Here is a 26832-nt window from a genome sequence, read left to right as displayed (position 1 = left end):
TTGAAGTTTGATCTGTTTCAACATTCTGCTTTTATTTGTTCAAAAATAATTAAGGCAATGCATTTTTAAAAAATAGCTCCTACACAACATTTTGAAGAAAATTATTACCGGTAATCGGTGTGTCCAAATAATCTGCAGGTATGATCTTATAAGGATCTCATAAATGGATCCAGTTTTCCAACCCAATTAAAACCAGAAGCAATATACTATTGCAAGAGTAATTAATTAGTCTACACTGCAGTGATGTGCAATTTACAAATGAATTAAAAATACACCAATATTGATTAATTGTGCAAGAAATCTCTACCAAATCCAACAGCATGCATTGTAACAAAGTGATTTAAAAAGCCAATTCTGGCAAATATTTCCTTAGGTGTCTTTCTGTGCGCAACAGAAAAATTAAGATCAGTCACAGTCAAAGAGTAACTAAGTTCCTTTAATAATCATAAATTTGTGCTAAGGCAAAATTGTGTTTATATTTCAAGTTTGAGTAACAGCTATAGGTTGGATATACATCTTATCATACATTTGATATTACTTTATGCATAGATACGCAGTGTTGTCTGTAGATTAACAATAAATGAATGCATTTTAGCACTTACCTGATGAAGAATCAAGCTATACTATTAAACTTATTTATAACTTATGTAATATTGTATTGCACTTTTTTCTACTAAAATTTCAGACTCTGCAATGAACAATACCCAGGATGTACATAGCTTGATTTGCATTTTTAAAAATTTAAGTCAATAGCTTACAATTGTTTTAAAGTGGAGCACATGGGGGGAATGAGTGTTAATACAGTCAACAGATCTGTGAACCAAAATTCCCCCCCTTTCATTATCCTTGAATTGTCTTCCGACTACACAAGACATCAATGCCATATTACAGGAATACAAAGAACAATTTTGTATTCAGGCACAAAACATTATAAATCCATACATCAAATGTGCATCATGCAAAACATGTAACAGCCATGAAAAGCTTCTTTATGGTGCCAATCAGAAAATAAACATGTACTGCTTCAGAAAGCTAATGGAGATCAGTTGCTCAAAAGCTCATTTCCATCAAATACTCACAGCATGTGAAAAGCTAATGAATTAGTCTTTCTGAAAGAGAGGAACATGCTAATTTTTTACTTGCAGGTATTTCTGATTTGGAGAATTGGTCCACCTGCATTTCTGAAGTTGTATATTCTGTAATAGACATATATTTTTCTTGAACATCTTAAGGGACTCAGTTTTTGCTTTGATCGGTGAAGTCAAAGATTACAGTGCTCGTAATCTTGCTAGCAGAGCTTCTACTTCAGGAATTGCTTCTCCTTTAGAAACAAAGCCAGCAAGCTCCATTTCTTTCCCTCTACTTCCTCCATTACTAATGCCCTTCTTCCCAACAGCTGCTCTCTTTTCTACAGATGAATTAGTTTCCATCTTGAAATTAAGGTCCTTGCTCATTGGATTCTTTGTTGATGTTGTGTTCATATTGTGGTGCAAATGTAGCTTTTCTGTTGGTGCTTTCTGGTTTTCTGTAAGGTAGAAAACAGACAAATTACAATTATTTTTGACTCAAGCACCCCAACTGCTGAAAACTGGCAAAGCTGTGCAATTCTACATTCTAAAGAGAAGAGCGGGCGTTTGGTTAATGAACTGAAAGAACCGAGTAGCAAAGTTTAAACTGTGATCTAACGAAAACACATTGAAGAAAAACTGTTAATAAAAATAACGAAGTCTACCCATGGACAAGTTAAATTGTATGGCTAGGATCCAAAGAGCCACCTACTGTAAGCAAGCCCAGCGGAATGTTTAAACTTTCCAAGGCACGCTTGGGTACATGGAAATGGTAGGATGGTCTTTGGAATCCTAGGCTGACATTTCATAAATATAAAGCAGGAGTGCTTCTCAAATGCTGAACACTCATCCCTCACATTGAAACCAATAACGTCTTGGAATCTTCTAAACAAAGAATTAGTCCCAGAGGAAACAAGAGAATGGTGAGCCTCACCCCCCACCCCCAAGTAACAGTTTAGCTCAGATGAGTACACCTGTCAATAAAACTAATATAGGGCGTTTTTACATTTGTAAATTCATGAAAGTGAACATAGCAGCTTCCAGATACACAGGGTTGTATCCAATAATGTGGGGATCTCATCTTCCTCTCCTCTCCCTGTACACACCAAAAATCTCATTGAGAAGGTCCCTTGGCTGGATCAGGCCATCTACTCTAGTATTCTGACTTCAAAACTCTCTAGCCAGATGCAGTTGGGAATATCATAGTTCATTATTGTCCCCGTAATTTGATCTATTAAAGAGGCAAAATGAAGTGTAGATTCACTTGGGGCCTTAAACAATACATAAGGCAATTATAAAAAATCAATATACTCTTCAATTTACCTGTCTAAACAAACCTTCTGATAGATCCTATACTTTTTTCTTTTAAAAAAGGCATATTCAATATTCATGTAACCTTGAACAAGGCTTGAAAATGGTTTCAACAAACTTGACATGACATTTAGAGTTTTTTGGTTATTCGCTGAAAGATGTTCCATCATCCCAATAGTAATGACTTTGGAGCACAGGCAGTCACTCATGACAGTGTGTTTTATGTGAGTGCTGAAAATCCCAACCGAAAACAGCTTGTACATTAAAAGGCTGCTGCTGAAGATATTTACTGCACTGTCATTCCCTGACCAGGGGCTCACAATGATGGATGAGTTTTTTACACAGTTTCTTGGGCAATCTCAACGAATTTTAGAAGTATGATCACCTTTTGGCTGTTAGGAGAAAATAAAATAACCTCTTCTATCTCCTGCATCAGGGGGACAATTGTTACTTAAAATCCAATAAGAGAGAAGCAATTTTCACTTAGCTTCATTTACTGTATGAGAAAATTGCACAAACATATAACCAGAATTAGATACACACAAGACTCAAAGGAATGGCACTAAGCATGTAAGATGATTGTGCCTTTTTGAATTTACATAGTATGAATTTAAATATGCAACTGCAAAAGAGATAAATACTGGAATGATTATACTAGCCTGAAAAAGAAGAATAGCCATATTAGAGACAATTCAAAACTTAATAAAGGTTCCTGGTATGGCTCTTGAACAAGAAAACTGTTTTCTTCCTATCATGCAATTTGTAGAAATTCCCATGTGCAGCTAGACTTTGATATGAGGGCATTTTAACCTTTTTACACATTTGGGGTCATAACTCACCCTAAAACATGCAAAACTAGCCTACTCCACTTGACCACTTGCTATTTCCTTAAAGTACAGGAATTGGCTGTCCTGTGGTACTGAAACTCCCCTCCCCATTCTGTCTATATATATTTGTGTGTTTTAATTTTAAAGTTTCTTAAAAGGGCATCTACATGGTGAGAGACCTTTTTTTGTTGATGCAACAGTTAACACATGCAAATGTTAACCATTCAGTATCCATGGGGCAGTATTTAATTAACTCTTTACACTGATACAAGGGGATTCGTAGATGCCCAGTGCAGTTTAGGGGAAACCTCAGAACAGATGTAGGTGGTGTGGGGCGGAGGAGGGGGGGAATATGTTTGGGGTCAATTTCGTCCAGGGGTCCGGCACACTTCTCTTGCGCAGCTCTGGTCTTCCCCCCTGGGACCTTTGACTCAGCAGAGCGTAAAACACAGCGGAAGCAGAAGCAGGAACGTTCTGTCGTGTGGTAATAACTCAGGCTGAAACGCAGCAGTCTCCTTATCTTAAAGTCTTTATTCCTTAGCAAAACACAACAGCTATAAATCTCCTGGCGATAGTTCGCCCATGTTGCTCCTTTCTCCACGGAGCTAACACGCACACTGAAAGAACACAGTAAACCACACCCTTCAGTGTTCTAAGCCCGCCCTCAGAATGTGAGGCGTCATCACTCAGAACTCTTAACCCTGTAAGTTCTGAGCCTCTCCTAACACCCCCTCTCGAATCACGTTCTGAGAGGACTTCTGAGTGTTCAACACCTTCCCCATTGCCTTCCGCCCCTTCCTGGCATCGTTGTTAGGCACCTGTTGAACCTCACAAACCTCAGGTTCGCACTGTGCGAAACCAACCCACGCATTTGTGACCTGAAACCTCTCAGGTGGAATTCCCTTTGTAGCCCGCGATGACCGCCTGGGCACAAACTGGGGTGCTCCTTTTGACCCACTGGGGCCAGCATGTGCGTCTTCCTCATCAGAGGACTCCCCCTCTGACTTGACACGTCTGTGAGCTTTCTGCATTATGCGCACAGGAGATGAGGGCTCACTCTTGGACACTCCCTTAACAACCTGTGGAGACGCCCTACTCTGTTCAGGGACCTGGTCTCCACCAGCAGGTTCAGGCTCTGGCTCTCCTTCCTCCTCAGAGTCAGACAGACAATCTGAGTGAACGTCAGAGCGCGCTTTGCGCCTTGCCCAACCATCCTGCTCATAGAACTCAGCCTGTTTACTGACCAGAAGCTTGGTCTGATCACCTTCTGGGTATGCGAATCTCCACCCTTTTGTCGCAGGCTCATATCCACAGAAGATCATTTCCTGGAACCTTGGGCCACCCTCCTGCTGCAGAAACTTTGGTACAGGCACCATGGCTCTGCTACCAAAAGTGCGAAAGAAATGCACAAGCGGCTTCTGCCGATGAAGCAGGAAATACGGGGTGTCACCTACCTCTGCATTGTAGCACCTGTTCATCGTGAAATTGGCCGTTTTTACTGCCTCCCCCCAAAAACTTTGAGGCAAACCAGAGTCATCCAGTAGAATCTCGGATGCTCGAACCAGAGCTTTACTCCTAAGCTCTGCCACGCCACTCTCCTGAGGAGAAGTCACCTTGTGACGTATCCCCCTCTGGCGAAAGAAACCCTTTAGAGCAGACCCAGTGACCTCTGAACCTTGGTCACATTTGAACCCTTGCACCTTGGTGGAGAACCTCAGTTCCACCTCTGCAACCCAATCTTTGATCAGTTGCGTTGCCTCCTCCTTCGTTTTCAGCGTGTACGCCCATGCGTTCTGCGTATAATCATCTGTCAGCACCATCAGCCACTTGGCCTTGCCCAGACTTGGCTGTGGCATATCCAAAAGGTCTGCATGTACAAGCTCAAAAGGCTTTGTGGTTACTCTCTCCACCCTGGGATTATTAAATCCCTTGTTTCTGGCTTTCCTGCAAGCCTTGCAATTCAAAGGTTGACCACATTCTTTTACCTTGCAACCTTTGGTGCACTCTGATAACATCTGGACGTCCTCACAGGACCCATGTGACATCCTCTTGTGCCACACGCAAGCACACGACACATGAGTGTGATCAGTGGCTTTCCCAATATTCCCCTCACCCTCCAGTGGTGTTTCCAAAACAAAGAGGTTGTTTTGATCCTTCCCAACACTTACGAGCTCCTTCCCATCTCTGGAAATTGTACAAACATCTTTTTCAAAACTCACAGAATATCCCTCCTGTAAAAGAGAAGGTACAGATAGCAGGCAATGTTTTATCTCAGGGAGAACATAAACCTTCAATTCAGCCTGTAAAAAAGAGACAAACATGTTAGAAACATGGGTTACACGTCCCTGTGAACCTGTAGCAAATTTAACTGTTTTCTCAGTTGAAACAGCCTTGCAGTTCCACATTTGTCCATCAGGTGGCGCTGTTACCAAATGGGCATTCGCAGCCGAGTCAACAACCCAACGTAGGACTCTCCCCCCTCCGGAGTTGTCCTTCTTTGTTGCCTTAGCAACTGACTTCCTGCTGCCCCCGACCTTGGGGCGTTCGCTGCAGGTGTTCTCCAAAACAGCCATCGACGCAGTCAGCTGATAAACGTTTCCTCCCTTCTCTGGAGCACGTAGCTTCTTTTGTTTCTCACGCCTGCTCCCTCTGTTGCCATGGAAACCCGGCTGGTTCCCATGGGAAGCGACCTTGGACATATCCTGCCCTGGCTCCTTTGCTCTCTGTGGGCAGCTGCGACACAGATGGTCAGCCGAGGCACAAACAAAACATCTCCGAGTGGAAAACTTTGCAAACTTGCCTTTGGTCTTCTCTGCCCCCCCAACCTTTCCAGCAGCACTCCTCCTTGAGGCTTTTCTGCCGTTGGGAAAATGGCTTTTGGCTTCTGCTGTGGTTTCTCTGCAAACCCCCTCCAGCTCCTGCCAAACAGCCTGGCACTCTCAAGACCCTTGGAATGGCCTGCAACCCCATTCTCTGGTGCAAAGCTCTTCTCTTCTCTCAGCCGCTCTGCAGCATGCAGCTCACGTGTAGGGGCATTCCGGCAGCCCTCCAACACAGTCCCAGCCCCCTCTGGGCCTCCAGCCCCCTCTGGGCTTCTTGCTTCCTCAGAGCAATTCTCAGCCCCCTCTGGCCTGGCTCCCACTGCTTTCTTCAGTGCCTGCCTTCTCCCGGCCCAGGGCTTGCTCCCGTCCACCTTATCAAAAGGGATTGACGACTTCTGGCTGTCTGCCATCTCTCCCCCGGGGCCCGGCCTACTCACGATACAGTAGCACCTCCCGGTCCGGCAGATCCTTCCCAGCGAGCTCCCGTCGCTCTAGCTGGCTCCAGCTACTCCTTAGCTGGCCTTTGTCTGCTCCTCAGCCTCTTTGCCTGCAGTTTCACTTCCCAGCGTCTCATCGGCTGGCCTCTGGCTGCAGCCTCTCACACGCACGAACGTTGCTTATCTTTATTGCTGACCTCCATAACCTGTTGGGGTCAATTTCGTCCAGGGGTCCGGCACACTTCTCTTGCGCAGCTCTGGTCTTCCCCCCTGGGACCTTTGACTCAGCAGAGCGTAAAACACAGCGGAAGCAGAAGCAGGAACGTTCTGTCGTGTGGTAATAACTCAGGCTGAAACGCAGCAGTCTCCTTATCTTAAAGTCTTTATTCCTTAGCAAAACACAACAGCTATAAATCTCCTGGCGATAGTTCGCCCATGTTGCTCCTTTCTCCACGGAGCTAACACGCACACTGAAAGAACACAGTAAACCACTCCCTTCAGTGTTCTAAGCCCGCCCTCAGAATGTGAGGCGTCATCACTCAGAACTCTTAACCCTGTAAGTTCTGAGCCTCTCCTAACAGAATAGAGTGGTTCCAGGATGCAGGGGAAAATCCTTGCACTGATGAACAGTAGTCTTAGCTCTTTATTGCATATACGAGTAGCTCCAAAACTGCATGTGGTTTTCAGCTTCAAACAAAAATGTACGAATAAGCATCAGGGGGTCTGAGAAAATAATAATTCTTATGGATGTATTACATTCATATCCAATGTTTGTGCCATCTTAAGTTGTAGCAATTGCCATGAGGGTGCATAACTACTGTAGATTGTTTTGATTGTTGTTAGTGAGAAGTGCGTTTTGTGAAGCAGCTCTGGATATGAACAAAAGCCCGGATTCAAGTACATCTTAGTCCTTTTATGTGACAGTCCTTTCAAGGAGTCTAGGGCAGTACACATTCCCCACCCTGTTTATATCCTCAAGACAAGCCTGTAGGGTAGGCTGGGCACAGAAAAATTACCCCAGATCAGCCAGTGAGCTTCCTAGCTGGGTTGGTGTTTGAACTGGGTCGTCTTAGTCTTGGGCTTTCAATGGGAGAAGAGGTATCAGGGGCCACTGTTCTGCAGTAGTTCCTGGGTTGTCTCAGTGATTATCTCTGGGGACAGTTCCAGAAGATACCACTGGAAGGGTGTCCCTCAGTTCCCTGGCTCTTGAGTTATGAGATGCCTCTTGTCTCCAATGCTATTCAGCTTCTATATGAAGCCTTTGGGAGCAAGTCAACAGGACATATGAAGTGAGGGGGCATTATTACAGTGATGCTACTCAACTCTATTTTTCGGTAACAATTGAGATGGCTGTGCAGGTCCTGTACTGGTGTCTAGAGGCAGAGGTGAGCTGGATAAGGTTTAATAAACTGAATCTGACAAGCTGGGCACTTTGAGCAGCTCCCATGTACAGGAAGTTGTCTATGCCATTTCTGAACTGGGACAGCCTGACCACATTGCCCATGCATTGCTAACCTCAATGTTATATTTCTGCAATGTGCTCTGTGTGGGGCTACACACGAGATTGGTCTGGAGGCTGCAGCTAGTACTGAATGTGGTGGCTAGAATGCAGTGGCCAGGTTGCTTGTGAGGGCAAACTACCATCAGCATACAGCACCTTGTTTGTGGTATTTGCGATGAGTGCCAATCTGCGCCCAAGCCAAGTTCAAGTTTTGGTACTAACATATCCAGCCCTATACAGCTTGGGACCAGGTTATTTTACAGACCACATTGCCCCTTATATACACATCAGGTCACTATGTTCTGTAGGAGAGTGTCTCCTTCAAGTTCCTGTTGTTGCTGCTGCTGTAATTGTTAAAAAATATATACCACCCTTCATCTGAAGATGTTAGGGTGGTTCACAAGATAAAAATACAGAATAAAAGCACAAAAGAAAAAGTTAAAACAAAAACAACCCCCCCAAACCCTCCCACAAATACAGGAGCACCGTAGAATAGGCCGTAGAATATTAATCAGCCAAAGGCTTGGTTGAAGAGAACATTTTTGTCTGGTGCCTAAAGACGTATAATGAAGGTGCCAGATGAATTTCCCTGGGGAGAGCATTCCACAAACGGGGAGCCACTGCAGAAAAGGCCCATTCCTATGTGGCCGCCCTTTGGACCTCACGTGGAGGAGCCTCAGATGATAAACACAGAGTCTGGGATGGTTTATATGGGGAGAGGCGGGCTTTGAGGTATTGTGGTCCTGAGCCCTTTCAGGCTTTATACGTAGGTCAAAACCAGCACTCTGAATTGGGCCTGGAAGCTAATTGGTAACCAGTGCAGTTGAACTGGGATCAGTATAAAATACTCAAACTGCCTTGCCCTGGTGAGCAACCCGGCTGTTGAAATTCTAAACCGGTTGCACCAAAATATTAGAGGTCCACTCTACAGTGATTCAGAAGTAGGTTCTCTGTAAGGCTTCCCCTGTTCTGTGAAATAGCATGCTCACTGAGCTACAACAGATACCCAGTATCTCTACTTCATGGAAACAAGAGAGGACATTTTTGTTCTAACATGTATTCCCGGGTAGAGCCACAGCTGCTCATTTTGAATTGTTTTAAACTCATCTTATTTGTTGTGCTGCCTTGTAACTGTTTTTATTATATTTTGTACATTGCCTTGGGGCATAGGTGGAAGGCAATTAATAAATAATAATATTAGAAACCATTTAATAGTTAGTAGTACTCCTTCACTTAACCATTAAAAATCAACAGTAAAGCAATGTAGATTTACCCATCAGAATTGGGATTGGTTGTAGCTCTGTTCAATCAAGTCCCTGGGGCAAACCTAGATTAGCAACCCCATAATGTCTGAAAAGGCCTTGTGAAATTGCATAAAACCATAATGAATGTTTCTATGCCCAAACATGTTGTACACCTCATCCCCTACGTCCTGCAAAAATACACTTTCTAATATGGGTATTAAATAGTAGTTGTTCGATTTCATAATCTAATTCTTAGTGGCGAGTGGCAAAGTCTGACATTTTCCACTTTGGTAAATTGATAGCAGCATCTTAGAGCACCTCTAGCTCTACGCATTCCATTCAGAGATATTTTCTTGGGTTTCTTTTCTTTCCTGCCGCTTCACTTTTGATTGCTGGAAATTGTGTTTGAAAGCCAGGTTCACTACATGGCTCAGAGCTGATTCACATTATTTTTTCTGACTTGGATATAATTACTCATGTCAAGAAGAGAGCATTAAATGTAAGATGCAAGGAACTTTCAGCATTTCTCTCTGGGTATATGCATCAGGAAGCAGATAAATGTAATAGGTATCCAACAAGCATACCTAGGGAAAAACAGATACTTTGTGATTTGCACTTGCTGTTTTCTACATGAATATTAATCTTCAAGTTGAAAAAAGGAGAGGTGAAACTGTATTTATGTCATTGCTTACAGTCGCGCTTATTTGAATCCTAGATTTTGGAAAGGTCTCCAACTCAAGATTGTGCTTACTGGAACTCATCTTTCTTGGATCAAAGATGTATGTGGTCTGTGCACAGGAACTTGTTTCTAAGCTTACAGTGGCTGTCCATCTGTCCATCCCAGCAACAGAAAGGAGAACTGAGTGAGCATTTACAGATGTGTTGTTTTGAACAGTTTTAAATCTGATAATTGCAGAATGTGTCTAAAGCTGATTCATATGACAATTAGGCATATGAAATGCCCATACTGTTAGATATACTGATTTAATTTGTTGAAATGGGATTGCTTAAATAGATATTGCTGTGTGTTTACAGAAAGCACTTTCAAGTTTTGATTAGTTACTAGCTGATTCTAGTATGTGCTCCAGTAGCTTTCATGCGGTTAGTTAACTTTGGTCACATGAGAAGTACCAAGTCACATACTCCATTTTGTGTGAGTTCACTGCGATGTCACAGCATAAAGAGATGGCTGTATAAAGAAGCTTCTCTGAACACTGCTAGAAGGAAAGTGTTAATGTTTTTTCTCTGAACAGAGAATACAGAGAGGGCTCTCTATGAATAGAGAGACAGCAGTGCAGCAGCTATTGGGTCTCTGAATAGAACAGAGAAAGGTTGAAATGTGAATCTCTTCATGGAGCTGCAAGGCCTATAGGAAAGCACCGAGTGCAGAGCTGTAAGAGGAGACACAGGTTATGATTTAAAACAAGAAGCTATATTTTAAGTGAAGCTGAGCCTATACTTGGATAAGCATGTCTTGCGAATGCGAATACCGTATTTTTCGCCCTATAGGACGCACTTTTCCCCCTCCAAAAATGAAGGGGAAATGTGTGTGCGTCCTATGGGGCGAATGCAGGCTTTCGCTGAAGCCTGGAGAACGAGAGGCGTCGGTGCGCACCGACCCCTCTCGCTCTCCAGGCTTCAGGAAGCTCTCCACAACCCTCGCGTGCCCGGCAGGAGGTCCCGCCGGGCGCGCAAGGCTTGCGGGCAGCAGCCTGGAGCCCGAAGCACATGGCGCGCTGCGTAGCACGCCCTGTGCTTCGGACAGATGTGGGCAAGCCTCGCGCGCCCAGAGGGAGGTCCCGCCGGGCGCGCGAGGCTTGGGGCGGCAGCCTGCAGCCCGAAGCACGGGGCGTGCTGCGGAGCCCGCCCCCTGCTTCGGGCAGATGTCCGCAAGTCTCACGCGCCCTGCAGGAGGTCCTGCCGGGCGCGCAAGGCTTGGGGTGGCAGCCTGTTCTGTGGGCTGGGGTCGGGGGAAGCTCAGGCTTCCCCCGCGCCAGCCCCCGCGCCTGGGGGGGAAATAAACTTTTTTTCCTTTATTCCCCCCCCAAAAAAAACTAGGTGCATCCTATGGGGCGAAAAATACGGTATGTTCTTTTATCATCTGCTCTGCAAGTAAAGCTTTTGAATATTTAAGGAATGTCTCGCCACTGCTTTAATTCCTAAAAGGGAATTGAACTAATGCTCAATTTTGATGTAAGAATTGTGAGGGCATTGTATTAAAGCAAGATGAACGCTGCACCCTATAGCCATTTTTGACTGGACTTAACCATCCAGGGGTCCTTTTCCTTTACTTTTAATTTAACATGAATACATCACCCCTTTCCAAGCTTTCCAATATGGTCATGATAATATATAAAAATATAACTGTACTACTCCAGTAGTACTTGAAAGTGCACTGCCAGTGCTAGTCACTAGAGAGACAGTCTACCAATGGGCCACATCCCGACCTCAGCTGGGTTATAGCAATGGCCCTGTCACCCCCTTCCCCTTTTCCTTTAGTGGGGACCAGAGGCCATGGAAGGAAGCAGGAAGCCTGTGCCGTTACGAGTTGGGCGGAAAAGGGGATTAACCTATTGGCTGTCTCTTAGTGCAGACGCAGTTGGGCCTGAGCCTCCACAACCACCAATGGCCATGAACCACCACTGGCAGCAAGAGCAGCAAATACGTTATATGCTAATGATAATATTTTATTCTCTTATTATTCTGTTTTAAATGTGCAGTTTATATTTGACTTCCTTTAGCAATATTTTCTTTTCAAATCTTTAAGATTTCCTGAAAGATATACATTGGCTCCCAGTACGTTTCTGAGCACAATTCAAAGTCTTGGTGCTGACCTTTAAAGCCCTAGACTAAGTTTACCAGACGTCCCCATTTCCCAGGGACAGTCCCCGGATTTACAAATCAGTCCCCATACAAAATCCATTGAAGTTGAAAAGTGTCCCCAGATTCATTGAAAAAAATCTGGTAACCTTACCCTAGAAGCATCTCCACCCCCATCGTTCAGCCCGGACACTGAGGTCCAGCTCTGAGGGCCTTCTGGCGGTTCCTTCACTGCGATAATTGAGGTTACAGGGAACCAGGCAGAGGGCCTTCTCGGTAGTGGCACCCGCCATGTGGAACGCCCTCCCAGCAGAGGTCAGGGAAATAAACAACTATCCGACATTTAGAAGACATCTAAAGGTAGTCCTTTATCTGAAGGCAGATAAGCTGCCCAGAGTGACTGGGAAATAGTAACAACAACAACAACAACAACAACAACAACAACAACCAACCAACATAATTTTTGTTAACTTTGTTACATTAAATGTGCATTCTGTAGTTGACGTTTTGGTAATGTTTTATTTTAAAATCTTTAAGAAGTTAGGAAAGTTTTTAATGTTTGATATCCGATCACTTTATTATTATTATTATTATTATTATTATTATTATTATTATTATTATTTTGGGAGCCGCCCAGAGTGGCTGGGGAACCCAAGACACATGGGCGGGGTATAAGTAATACGGTATAATATTATTGTTGTTGTTATTATTATTATTATTATTATTAAGCTAATATTTTACTTTCCTGTTAATTACGTTGCTTTGAATTTATACTATATATTTGACTTTCTTCAGTAATGTTTTATTCTGGATTGCTTTATTTGATGTTTTAATGTGTTGTAAACCATCATGAGTTTTTTTCTTAAAAATATTAAATGGTATACAAATGAAATTAATAATAATAATTAACAGACAAACTTTTCTCACCCTATATGACAAGCCATGCCTACAAAAATTCCATCTCTTATGTAATCGTTAAAGATACAGAAACTCAATCTTCTCTTACAACTCTTTGTCCTGGAGAGAAAAGCTGGAAGTTGGCAAAGTATGGTTACAAAAAAGCTCCTAAGAATAGGTTCCGGGGTACAGTTAAAAATTCTGGGACTGAAAATTGAAGATTACAAAGAATAAGATTGCAACACCCAAGTAAAAGTCACGCAACCCTTTCACGCTTGCAGCTGTAATATGATGCCAGGTCAGCTTATACAATTCATGCAACCTTGAAATGTTCGCCTGAACCCCTTCCTCTAACACTACATTCTCCCTCCATTATTCAGCATCACCCATCACCTAAACTAAGAAGAAGCGACAGAGTAAGGTCAATTGTCAAACTACTTCAAGGAAGAAGCTTTGTGAGCTGTTGACAGAGAAAGCAGGAGATCTGAGGTGGTGGAGAGATGAGACGTAGTGTGTGGGAAAGGGTGGGGGCTGGAACTCACACAAATTGATTCCAGGACAAGTAGCATAGAACAGGAGCAGCAGGCAGGCAAGAGAGGTAAAGTGGGCTAATACCGAAATAACCAGAGAAATTGTGAAAATTAAAATCTATTATTGAGAATTTGTTGAGAGGAATATTTGATGCAGTTCAGCAACTGCCAGCAGTTGTTTACAATGAGGCAGTGGAGCTGTCTTCCTGTGCTAAAATGTGGTGAATTCACTAGATATTGGAAGTCAGTGTCATGCTGTACCAGCATTTAGATTCTGAGCTAACAGTGCTACATTTACACTGAATTGCAAGAGGCTGCTTGCTGTATTCCAAATTGAAGCGGTATTTACAAATGACTCACCCAAAGTGGTTCCTTCTGCCTTCCAGGTTTCTCCTTTGCCTATTAGTATGTGGGCAAAGACATCCACGCATACGGTTTGGATGGCTATAAACCACACTTTCAGAAAGCAGCCCCTTGTGAAGTCTATTGTTGGCATGGTATGTAAATACATAAGGAAGCCAAATTAAATGTGCAAAGGCTTTATTTGAGTGTGGGATCCACTACAGAAGGAGTAGCATCCATGTTAGTAAGAGGTTAATAAAGTCTAGCAGTGAGGTAGGAAGTACAGTAGTAGTTCTCCCCCACCCAAAATCTGGAGAGTAGAACAGATTCTAGGTCTAATCCAGCTCTAGTGGCATACAGCAAAGCATGTGTCCACAATCTCTCTTACTAGGGTAGTCTTTCTTTGCTCTTGGAAGTACTTGATGTCCCAAGATTAATACTGTTCTTTGGGAATAGAAATCAAATTAACTTTACAACAGCCTGGCTTAATTCAGAATGTTGATGTTTTTAAACACTTGTGCAGAGCTTAAAAAGTAGAAGAAGCCAGCTCTAGGCTAGCTTTACTTTGCTTGTCATTTGTATTTGAGGGGCATCCATGAAGAGTTGTGGTTATCAGTGAGGTACTGGCTATGTCACCTTCTCCTAAAGGTGTTGGAAAGCAAAATATCTGATTTGAGATGACAGTGAAGCTAGCTCTTGGAATGTGTTTAGAAACGTAATGCAGCTGCCAAGTATGAAGAGAGAACCAAATAGGAAAAGCGGGGAATATGCCTATTTGGGTATAAAAAGCAGATTATGGCACGAGAATGGACATATTAGCAACAGTGCAATCCTACTTAATCCTATAATAATATTTTTATTATTTATTACCTCCCATCTGGCTGGGTTGCCCCAGCCACTCTGGGCATCTTTCAACACCTATACAAACATAATAAAACGTCAAACATTAAAAACTTCCCAATACTCTGGTCTGTGGAACGCTCTCCCCAGGGAAGTTTGCCTGTCACCTTCATTATACATCTTTAGGCACCAGGCAAAAACGTTCCTTTTTAACCAGGCCTTTGTTGATTTGATTGACATCCTATGTGTTATGTACTGAAGTTCTCACCCTGGCCACCAGGGGTATCGTGCATATAGTTTTCACTCAGGTCCACGTCAGTTACCTTAGGTGGGAAACCCTGGGTTGTTGTTGCTACAATATTGCTACAATATTGACAGCCGGCTGCCTATAAAAGCAGGCCAGCTGAGCTGTTTGCTATTCAGTTCTGTTCCAGCTTACAAATAAAGAGCTGCTTTGGAGAAATCGCTGCGTCGTCTGCTATGTCTACCCACTATTTAACACTATGCCCTTATAAAAAAAATTTTTTGGGGGGTGTTATTGGATTGTTTTTATTTTGATTATATGTTTTGTGTTCTGGCTTTCTTCTGTGAGCCACACTGCATCCTAATCAACAGTAAGTCCTATTGAGCACACACCAACTGTAATGAATTGCATTCTAGGAGCAGCATACATTCCAGCTAAGCAGGAAAGCTTATTGGACTTAAAAGACTATATAAACACTAGTAGAAACAGATATTCTGTTGTCTCACTTGATACATAGATAACCTGTTCCCTACCACAGAAACAACAGCTCTTTTGCAAAAGTCCTAGGTGAGGTGGAAAGCTCAAAGGGCATGTTACAAATGTCATCTGTTGAAGCAAGATCAGCGCAATTACTGGCAAGATGGGTTTATTATACATAGATATGCACCTTGTGGTCTATTGAGACCACATAGTTGCATGGATGATTACAAAAATATATGGATGTCAAGGCTTTCATGTGAAACAGCTCAAGGGAGCACATCTTACATATTAAATGCTTAAAACTAAGCAAACATTTTATATGAAAATTAGCTTTGCTCCCTTCTCTATCTGGGGAACAAAGAATATGATTTTATGAGTTTGAGGTCTTATTGGCAAAATTACAATTGACAAAACGTTGGATCCACATGCCACCCACCCAAGAATTCAAATGCAAAATTGCTAAACTGCTAATACAAAAAATGTAAAGCACTAAAGATCTCAAATGCAAAATTGTTAATCTAACAAAAAATATGTAAGCTGTCCCTAATATCAGCCTCTATATCTGAGGACCGGAAAGTTTCCATTACAAAAAAAAGTGCTTAATATATGCTTAAAAATTTATGCTTAACCAGTTAGCTCGACATCTGTCCCAGGAAAACTAGCGGAAAGCACGATCAAGGATAAAATTACCAAGTACAGTGGTACCTCGGGTTACATACGCTTCAGGTTACATACGCTTCAGGTTACAGACTCCGCTAACCCAGAAATAGTACCTCGGGTTAAGAACTTTGTTTCAGGTTGAGAACAGAAATTGCACAGCGCCAGTGGGAGGCCCCATTAGCTAAAGTGGTGCTTCAGGTTAAGAACAGTTTCAGGTTAAGAACGGACCTCCAGAACGAATTAAGTACTTAACCCGAGGTACCACTGTATATAGAAGAACAAGTGTTGCTGAATTGGAACCAGCATGGCTACTGTAAGGGTAAGGCAGCGGTCGGCAAACTAAGGCCTGTGGGCCGGATCCGGCCCAATTGCCCTCTGGATCCAGCCTGCAAACGGTTCTGCAATCGCTGCTTGGGTCAGCACGATCACCATTTCCCCCCCACACAATTTTTACGGGTGCCATTTTTTTTGCAATTCCCCTCACCGCGCCGTCATCTCCTCCCTCCCTCTTCCTGGCTTCTCCCCGCCCTGCGGAGGAAGGGGCTGGGCTTTGATAGGAAGCCTCATGGCCCGCTTGCTGGCCTCTCCCCATGGCCGCGCTGTGGGCTGGAGCTTGGCGCGCCTGCTGGCCCCATGCCTGGGAAAGCTGGCCCAAAAAGGAGAGGTGGTGGTGCCACCTCCCAACCACAGGCAGAGCGGCAGAGGAGGTCGGCAGGGGGAGAGAGAGAAGCCCCCTCCGCCGCATGCAGTCCGGCCCGCCACTAGGTCTGGGGGATGGTGAACTGGGCCCCTCAAAAAAAGTTTGCTGACCCCTGGGGTAAGACCTGTTTCACTAACTTATTAGATCGGAGAGTTGTTTCAGTTGACATTGTGTACTAAACTCTTTCAATGAATGACTTCCATAACTCCTTATCTATACCTAAAAACGAAATATGGTTCAAATTATGTGTTAGCTTAATATACCTATGTAGAATAATGCTATACACATACCATTATTATATAAGCATCTCTCTGATGACTTTCTATGTTTTTGTGTTGAAAAATAAAAATAAAGTTTATTAAATAAATTAAATCAAAAATACGTTTTACAAAGCAGCTCACCAAAGACTGAATAGGTTTAGAAGTTAATAATAAAAGGAGAACTCTTGCAGATCAGTAACTGGTAATGAAACAGCTGAGTAGGAATAAATGGTCAGTTTTCCTAATGAAAGGCTATAGAAAGTGGAGACTCCCAAGGACTGGTACTGGGACCTATGCCTTTTAACTTGTTCCTAAATAATTTAGAGTGATGGGTGAGGAAAGCCCCAAAAGGATCTCTTTAAAGTGAGTGAATGGGCAGTAAAATACCAAATGCAGTTCAATGTAAACAAGTGTAAGGTGATGTAGGCAAAAAAAATTCTAAATTTCACACATATGCTTATGAGGTTTGAACTGAGAGTGGCTGACTTAGAACGCCATTACCTTGTGGTTGTAGTGAACACCTTGATGTCTGAAATTTAAGATTATATATATAGTTTAGGAAACAGAGCAGAAAATTAACGCAACAAAGAAATTAGAGTCTTTAACACTCCAGTGAGGGTGGCGACAGTAGGTAGAACAATATTTTGTTTCTCTCTGCCTGCTTCAGTTTAACTAAGCAGCTCTGAAAAGTGGATGTCTAGACCAAGAGGCAATAGTACAAACAGAAGGTTGGAGATCATCATGGGATATTTATTATGCAACAAGTTGAATTCAATCACAAGCATGTAAGTTTGTGTGTGTGTGTAAAGGAAATATTTATGATAATACCAGAGCATCTGCTGATTACAGGGAAAGCTGTAGGAGAAACACCACTAAATCACTGAACCATCTTGACAGTGTCTGGGTATTCAAGTCACATTATAATAAATATTTGGTATAAACCATAGCACAGAATTAAATAGAAAGCATTATGGAGAAAAAAGTCAACAAAAGTTTTATAAAGGGATTTATGACTAAAACTTTTCAACAGAATGATTTTACTCACAGCAGTTAACAGTGGGATTTTATGTGTCTACTACTTAGAAGTAAGTCCTACTAATTTAAGTATGACTAGTGCACTTAAAAGCAACATTTAATGTTTTTTTCATATTGCCTGATATTAACTTCTTCCTTCCTTAACAGACTTATATAAAACTAATCCACATATTTTTATTGAAATATCACTGCACAAACATGGCTGTGATGCTTTTATTCCTCAAGAATCTCTAGTTACAAAAGCAGCATTTGACCTATACTGTACAATACATCAGAACAGCGTCTGAAAAATAACACACAAAAATATGATAGGCAACAGTGAAATTATGTGGTGAAACCTAGCACCCAAACTCTGAAAAACAAGGTAGTAAGGATTCTTCTACAACTCTGCTTCATCATCTCAGTTCTTTGGTGTATCATATAATATATTCTGTCAGAGAACTGCTCTTAAGGGATTTAGCAGCCAGTTGCCGTGCTTCTAGAATGTATCTGCTTCCCAGTCTACTATTACTGTTACTTCCCTGGGGTTGTGGAAGTTCAGGGAACACAGTTTACTTCATCCTTCACTGTCCAATCCTCAGCTCTAGTTTAATAGGATGTCAATGAACATTTTTATTTTTTTATTTTTGCTTTTTATGATTAACTGGGAACGGAAGCATTGAGAAGGTGCTGCTTCATAAAGAAACCTTGATGAATTATTATTTTTTCTTTGATAAAATTTACATACCACTTGATTGTAGAAAAAAAACTCAAAAACCTCATCAGTGCCTGTCATTTAAAAACTGGACCACTTATTTTAGATTGCAAAGGTAAACCCATAACATACAGGGCATTTTCGTGAGTGACCTTAAGATCTGCTGCAGACATATTAGGGAGTGACCTGGTGGCTCCTCCTTCTCTCCTCCACCCACTGGTGTACATTCTGCAGTACATTGCCTCGTTTGATTTAGTGTTGGATTTGCACCAGCATGACTTGAATCCTGGGCTTAAATTGTGTTTGCAAGCTATATTTAAATTCCGCCTTTAAATTCCGTCTTCTTACTATGGGGTAAATAGATGCTTCACTTTGCCAAGACATCAGCATCTCCATCCTGATTTAAGTGCTTTTTTTGCTCCTACTCCTCTCCCTCTCTGATGGTGTTACAAATTGTAAATTGAAAAAAATATTAATGTTTTAAGGCTGATATAAATTAAGTTGAACTAGCTAATATTTCTTTAATTTTTAAAATGAAGGGGTGGCTAAATTGTGGCTCTACACTGCTAGGTTACACCTCCCATCAGCCAGTGGCCAATGATCAGGGATGATGTGATGATGTGCCAACATTATCAGCAACTGGTTAACAACCCATGGCCTAGGAAAGCCCAAGGTGTTAAAGCTTCCCAGTGGACCTGAGGAGTGCCTGAATGGGACACCATTGGGAACCCCCTGCAAGGGATTTTCAGATGGGAAGGGCAAAAAGAGTAGAAACAAAATGGCTGGAACTGATAGCTCAAGCTGTTAAGTGCAGTGTACTTTTAAAAAATATTTTCTGATAGGAAACATGCCACATAAGGTATCAAGACAGGAATGCCAAACACCTGAAGAAGAAGAAGAAACACATCTGTGACTTAATCCAGAAATATTTTTAGCTGTTGGCAGAATTTCATGCAAAATTTATTCAGTTTTAATAATTTACTTAGTGCATTTCCATAAGTATCATAAAAAGCAGTAGCTAATAAAAAGATAAATACCTTAATCATCCTCTCATTTTCCAGCAAATCACAGCCATTGCTTCATAATTATTAACATTATTACATTCTAGTAACAAAAATTCTGCTCAACATGAGCCATTAACCACGGCCTCATTTGAACATACGCAGCATCTTTATTCAAAATGGAATATAAGTGCTCCAAGAGCCCCCTTCAGTGCATGGAAGGTTTGAGTATATGTGCCCAGTTTGCCCCATTTTGCTCCTCAGTGGGACCTTACGAGGGGTTCTGAAACTCCCTCTGCAGACATGAGGATTGGGTTGTGTTAATCTGTTGTTCGTGATTCCTTGTTACCTGCTTTAAGGTTTGGATCTATGACAAAGGGACATTATATTAAAACTAGCAATGATCTGGCCTTTTTTGTGGGCAGCACTAGAGTAAGACAGACTTTCACACCACCATTTATATGGTCCCATTCACTGAATGAGTCTTGTAAGACTTGTTGCTAGTGTAACCAGGGAAGTAGCTAAAATTGCCTTTGTGGCCTTAAGAATGTTACACAAGGTTCAAGGGCACAATGTAGTTAAATTGCCATGACACACCCAATGAATTATAATTGGCAAAATTTTGGATTACTATTATGTGTCTAGGACAATTTACTTTCACTGGTTCACGGTTTATATTTTTGCAAGATTTTTTTCTTTTCTTTTCTTATCTTATCGCAACAGCATACAGTTAATGCAATAAGGCTGATGAACTGAAAAACAAAAGACAATAATTGTTTAGTCTTCTTTGAACAACTCTCACTAGATTTAGGTAGTTAATACTGAAAATTACCATGCTGTGTTTTGCGTTCATGAAATACAGTTGTACCTTTGTTCGCGAACGCCTTGTGAGTCAAACATTTTGGCTCCTGAATGCCGCAAACCCAGAAGTGAGTATTCCAGTTTGTAAACATTCATTGGAACCCAAACATCAAAAGCTTTCTGCAGCCAATCAGAAGCCACACCTTGGTTTCCGAACGTTTTGGAAGATGAAAGGACTTCTGGAACGGATTCCGTTCAACTTCCAAGGTACCACAGTATACCAATCTGTGATTATTCATACTGTAGGACAGACGCTGCTTGTTAGGTAAAATTTTAGTGAAGGTGAAGGCAGCTTTTTCCTTTTACAAAACAAAAAAAAACAAAAAAGAAATTAGCAGCATAGAAATACTCCTTATCTGAAAGAAAATTACTGTTCCAACCTAGGCAAGCAATTAAAAAGATATGCACTGGTACGCTCCCCAGTAATTCATGCCCCCCCTCTAAAAATCTCTTATTCTAAATTCATCCACAGAACAACAAGAGGGGCACATTATTTTTTTCTTTTAAAAAGCAAGCCTTATTTTAAATTATATAAAGGACCTTGAACACTAGCTTATAGGTGGTTTGCCATCTATGATTAAAAGTACACTTTATTTTAATTGCTTTTAAGCTCAGATAAAATGTCATTTTTAGTTACTCTAACTGCTTTTAAGACAGCACCAGGAAATAATGTTGCAAATGGATCAGAACAATTGTTCAGAGGAGTGCTCATTTAAAATAAATAAATGAATGAACAAATAAATAAATAAAATATGTGATTCTATTTATGTAAGTATTTTGTTGATTGCATACAAAACACTAGACAGCTATAACTGCAATACTATTAGAATAGAAAATTGAGCACAGTTTAAAAAGCTGTCACTAGATATAATTACTGTTTCAAAACATAAGCAATTGTTTCTTGGTGGCAGGGACATGTTCCCTTAATGTCAGAGCTTTGTTTTGTTTTTGCATTGCTGCACATCACCCTAGTCTCAGAGCAGTGCAAGATTCCAGGAGTTCCAGGCCCCCACCCAGGGTTTCTGTTTCCTTTGGGAACACTGCAGAGACAGTGGTTTATGATATATGGTTTATTTACACATATATACAATACAGGGGGGTTCACAACAGTTACACCCCCAAAAGGTCCTGTTTCTCCCATACCTGCAGCCTTAGATTGAAACAGAAATCAGACATTGCTCTCAAACGTTGCTCTGACTGTCTCAAGCTTGCTGCTTTGCTTCTAGGTCCCATCACAGCAACTCCATTCTAAACTCAGGTTTTGCCCTTCTAATGTTCTAACCCCACCCATCTGCCATCTCACACAGAGCCCATTTCCTTTGTTTCCCTTAATAGTCCATCACCCAGGCTATCACCTGAACACAGGAAGCTAGCCTGGCTTATATTTTAACACTTGCGGGATCCAGGGATTAGACGTGTCTCACATACAGCCTACCTTCTTCTTCTTCTTCTTCTTCTTCTCCCCCACCTCCAAAAAGCTCATAGTACTATATAGAAAAGCAAACATGAAAGCTGCTACATAGATAGGATAAATATCTACTGATGACTCTGAATTCTCGTACAGTGGCTTCATTCATTTTTATAATACATCTGTACTGTTGATGCAATCAGTTCCGACCTCATCGTTATTTCAAACCAATCCATAACAGAGAAAAAGGGAGGCTGTTGACAGGAGTTAATGTGGGTTTTATTTTGCTTACAATTGCTTTCTAATCTACTAAATGGCTGTGAAAATTGATGCACTGTTCAAAGTGCTTTTATACACTACTATAGATAAAAGTCTGATGTGCTGCAGTAATCTCCGTAATGCTAAATTGAATTTGACAAAGTTCTTTGTTTTCTCAATTTCAATGTAAACAGGTAAGCCTCCTGAATTTATATTAAATTTAACTGAAAGCATATCCTGTTAATTGAAATGAAGGCTGAAAATGGTTGAATGAGATAGCATAATTTTAAAGAAAAATTATTTAAAAACACAATCCTAGCACCAGAAGCAAACACTCACTGAAAGCTAGGTACCCCGAGGGTACCATACAAAAGTTAAGACCCCCCATGTTAAAAAATCAGAAAAACCCACATTCTCCTGCTCAAGTAGATACAGCTCAAGATACAACATGTTTAATAGTACCCCTCGTATCACACTGACTATGGATCACCTCCCTCTGGCTAATGGATAGGGTTAACCCAGAATTTCACTTAACAGAAAAGCTTTTTGTTATTACTGCAATAATCTACAACATGTATTAACCACATAGATGGGCTAGTATGCTTTTACAAGTATTCTATAGGTTATGCTTAAAATTATACAAGGCAGGATTAAGCAGTATGTGGACCGAGAACTCCCAGAAATGCAATCTGGATTTCAAAGGGGCAGAGGAACCGGAGACCAAATTGCAAACATGCGCTGGATTATGGAAAAAGCTAGAGAGTTCCAGAAATACATCTTCTTCTCCTTCATTGACTATGCAAAAGCCTTTGACTGTGTCAACCACAGCAAACTATGGCAAGTTCCTAAAGAAATGGGAGTGCCTGATCACCTCATTTGTCTCCTGAGAAATCTCTATGTGGGAAAAGAAGCTACAGTTAGAACTGGATATGGAACAACTGATTGGTTCAAAACTGGGAAAGGAGTACGACAAGGCTGTATATTGTCTCCCTGCTTATTTAACTTATATGCAGAATTCATCATGCGAAAGGGTGGATTGGATGAATCCCAAACTGGAATTAAGATTGCCGGAAGAAATATCAACAACCTCAGATATGACACAACCTTGATGGCAGAAAGTGAGGAGGAATTAAAGAACCTTTTAATGAGGGTGAAAGAGGAGAGCGCAAAATATGGTCTGAAGCTCAGTATCAAAAAAACGAAGATCATGGCCACGGGTCCCATCACCTCCTGGCAAACAGAAGAGGAAGAAATTGAGGCAGTGAGAGGTTTTACTTTCTTGGGCTCCATGATCACTGCAGATGGTGACAGCAGTCACAAAATTAAAAGACGCCTGCTTCTTGGGAGAAAAGCAATGATAAACCTAGACAGCATCTTAAAAGCAGAAATATCACCTTGCCGACTAAGGTCCGTATCGTTAAAGCTAGGGTTTTCCCAGTAGTGATGTGTGGAAATGAGAGCTGGACCATAAAGAAGGCTGATCGACGAAGAATTGATGCTTTTGAATTATGGTGCTGGAGGAGACTCTTGAGAGTCCCATGGACTGCAAGAACATCAAACCTATCCATTCTGAAGGAAATCAACCCTGAGTGCTTCCTGGAAGGACAGATCGTGAAGCTGAGGCTCCAATACTTTGGCCACCTCAGGAGAAGAGAAGACTCCTTGGAAAAGACCCTGATGTTGGGAAAGATTGAGGGCACAAGGAGAAGGGGACAACAGAGGACGAGATGGTTGGACAGTGTTCTCGAAGCTACTAACATGAGTTTGACCAAACTGCGGGAGGCAGTGGAAGACAGGAGTGCCTGGTGTGCTCTGGTCCAGGGGATCACGAAGAGTCGGACATGACTAAACGACTCAACAACAACAACAACAACAACAACAACAACAACAATAGGTAGGGATCTGCTTGCTTTCTATCCAAAATACTTAATACAATCTCAATTGCAGTTCCTACTAGAATGGGCATGGATTAACTATCTTTCTTTCACTGGAAGGCCTCTGATGCTTAGAAGTATGTGAAGCAGACAAGGGGGAAGATTTAGAAGCATAAAAAGAAATGGAGACCTCCAAGAAGCATAAAAAGAAATGGAGACCTCCGCTTGGAGGTGTGAAGAGATGCTAACACCACAGCTCCCTATGGAACATACTTCACCTGCTGGTTTAGAACTGCAGCAGGTATGGGTTGCTTCATCCCTCAGTGAGAGTGGTGGAAGATACAGTAGTAGTTCTCCTGCTGTGACAGACGACTAGTCTGCTAGCTGTCTCTTGTAAAACACAAAAATACATACCATAATAACAAATAAAAACAATACCCCCTGTTTAAAAGTCCATATTTTTAAAAATATATATTTTTATTAAAGGCTTTCTTGGGTTACAGAAATACATACATCACCTCTATTTTCAGATCATAAATCCTTTTTACAGATCACCTCCTCTCTTCTCCCCCAACCTTAAACTGTATACAACATCAAGTCTCACAAGGCCGTAGATTGTTTAAGCAGCCAAAGGCCTGGGAAAAGAGGGATGTTTTTGCGTGGTGCCTAAAGATATGTAACAAAAGTGCCAGATGAGCCTTGCTGTGGATATTGACAGTATAATAAAGTGGTGGTTCATCTTTTTGGCCCAAGGGCTACACTTCCTCTTGGCCAACCATACAGGAACCCTACAACAGCAGTGGTAGAGTAGCCAATTCTAAACACACATTTCCAGCAATTAGAATTGAAAGTAACATTTTAAATTCGCTAGGGAGATATTTTCCAGGAGACAGCAGGTAGGCTGCATAAAAACTCTCTATTACCCACTAGTGAAGTCCAATCCATCATGGTCCCTACAAGCACTATATGTATTTTCAAAACAGATATCAGTTTCATTAGTCTAATAATGAAGTTACATGCTTCATCTAAGTTAATGAAGAAACGAAACATTATTTTTACTGTTAATCAGTGAATCCTTTCATGGCATTTGACCATTTTTTAACCTTTCTATTTTTTATGGCTGATCATTTTTCTCCAACAAGCCTTTTATTAAAAGCTAAAATATTAACCATGTAAGTTTTCAATTACCAATCCCAACCTGTTAGAAAAAAGCGAAGATTTCCAGAGCAAAATGCAGTAAACTTTGAAGGGGAGGCATGTTGGAAATGTAAAGAGAAGGAAGGCACGTATTATCACATGTGGTGGAATTGTAACATAATTTTTAAAAATTGGGAAATAATTTATAATGAATTGAAAAGAATGTTTAAAATAACCTTTGTTAAAATACCAGAAGCTTTTTTGCTAGGCATTATAGGTCAAGACTTGCCAAAGGAGCAGAAGAAACTATTTATGTATGCCACAACAGCGGCTAGGATATTACTAGCCCAAAAATGGAAATAAGACAAGATACCAACAAAAGAAGAATGTCAAGAAAAATTGATGGACTATGTGGAAATTGGGAAGCTAACTGGGAAACTTATGAGACAAAGCCAATATAGACTTCAAAAAAGAGTGGGAACCATTCAAGTTGTACTTACAGAAATATTGTAAAGAAGTGAACTCACTAGCAGGGTTTAAGTAAACACAATTAACAAAATGGACATAGAAGTTAAGATGTAAAAATTCAAAAATAAAAAGTGTAAGAGGTAGTTTGAAAACAATTATGGTATAAAAAGGATAAGAACAGAACAATATTTAAAATAAAAAATGCAATATTAAGGTATAATAAAACAAGCAGGAGAAGTTAATATGCAATGAAACAGAAGAGGAAGTTGAGGGAAGTCTTGGGGGGGAGAGATACGGGAATTGTATTTTTTCTTTTTCTATGAAATAATGTCATTGTTATCAATATAAAATTGTAAAACTTAATACAAATTTTTTTTAACAAAGGGGAGGCATGCACAGAGAGAAGGGTGGTTCATATCTTGGTTTAATGAAAATATGAGTGGGCAATGTGAGTGCTTGTCATATGGACCACCTCTCCCCATATGAGCCAATCCAGACTCTGTAATCATCATCTGTGTGTTCTTCAGGTGTGTTCCTCACGAGAGCCTCAGAGGGCAGCAATAGGAGAACCTGCCTTTTCTGCAGTGGTGCCCTGCGTGTTGAATGCTCTCCCCAGGGAGGCTGGCCTGGCATCTTCATTGCATATTTTTAGCTGTAAGGCAAAAACATTCTTCTCCCATGCCTTTGATGAACAATTTATAGCCTTATAAACTGTGGGGGTGAGGTGGGGGTGTAATTGCTTTTATTACTATGTTATGTATTTTTGTGTTTCTATATTGTAAACAGTCCTGTGATCCTCAGATAAAGGATGGTATATAAATTTTACTACTACTACTACTTTTCCTCCTACTAAATAGTGATAATGGTAAATAGGACAGATTTAGTGTTGGGAAAGTCATTCCAGTGTTTTCTAGAACAAGAAAAAGCTCGTTGTGAAGAAGCCTCGTTGAGAGTTCTGACGCATTACCTTAAAGGGTTAGAATACCTGCACCAAGAAGCAATATAGGTGAGAAGAGGCAGCAATAATGGGTGCAACTGCGGCTAGCTATAAGCAAGCTTTGTGAGCAAATTGAGCCTGAAACGCTTCAGGTCTTGCCAAACATATAACCCAGTG

The 26832-nt window shown here is 41.4% G+C and overlaps 1 protein-coding gene across 1 annotated transcript in view; it reads right to left on the bottom strand.

The window, feature by feature from the left end:
* Window positions 1-415: 415 nt before the first annotated feature.
* Window positions 416-26832, bottom strand: part of DIAPH3 (diaphanous related formin 3) — a 126079-nt gene continuing 99662 nt past the window's right edge. Inside the window, exon 28 of the mRNA XM_053384714.1 lies at window positions 416-1525. Within this exon, the coding sequence (XP_053240689.1) occupies window positions 1269-1525 (257 nt within the window). The 3' untranslated portion in view covers window positions 416-1268. The remainder of the gene's footprint in view (window positions 1526-26832) is intronic.

Source organism: Podarcis raffonei, chromosome 4 (genome assembly GCF_027172205.1).
Source record: "Podarcis raffonei isolate rPodRaf1 chromosome 4, rPodRaf1.pri, whole genome shotgun sequence".
In the NCBI taxonomy this organism is placed as follows: domain Eukaryota; kingdom Metazoa; phylum Chordata; class Lepidosauria; order Squamata; family Lacertidae; genus Podarcis; species Podarcis raffonei.
This window is presented reverse-complemented; position numbering and strand designations above follow the sequence as displayed.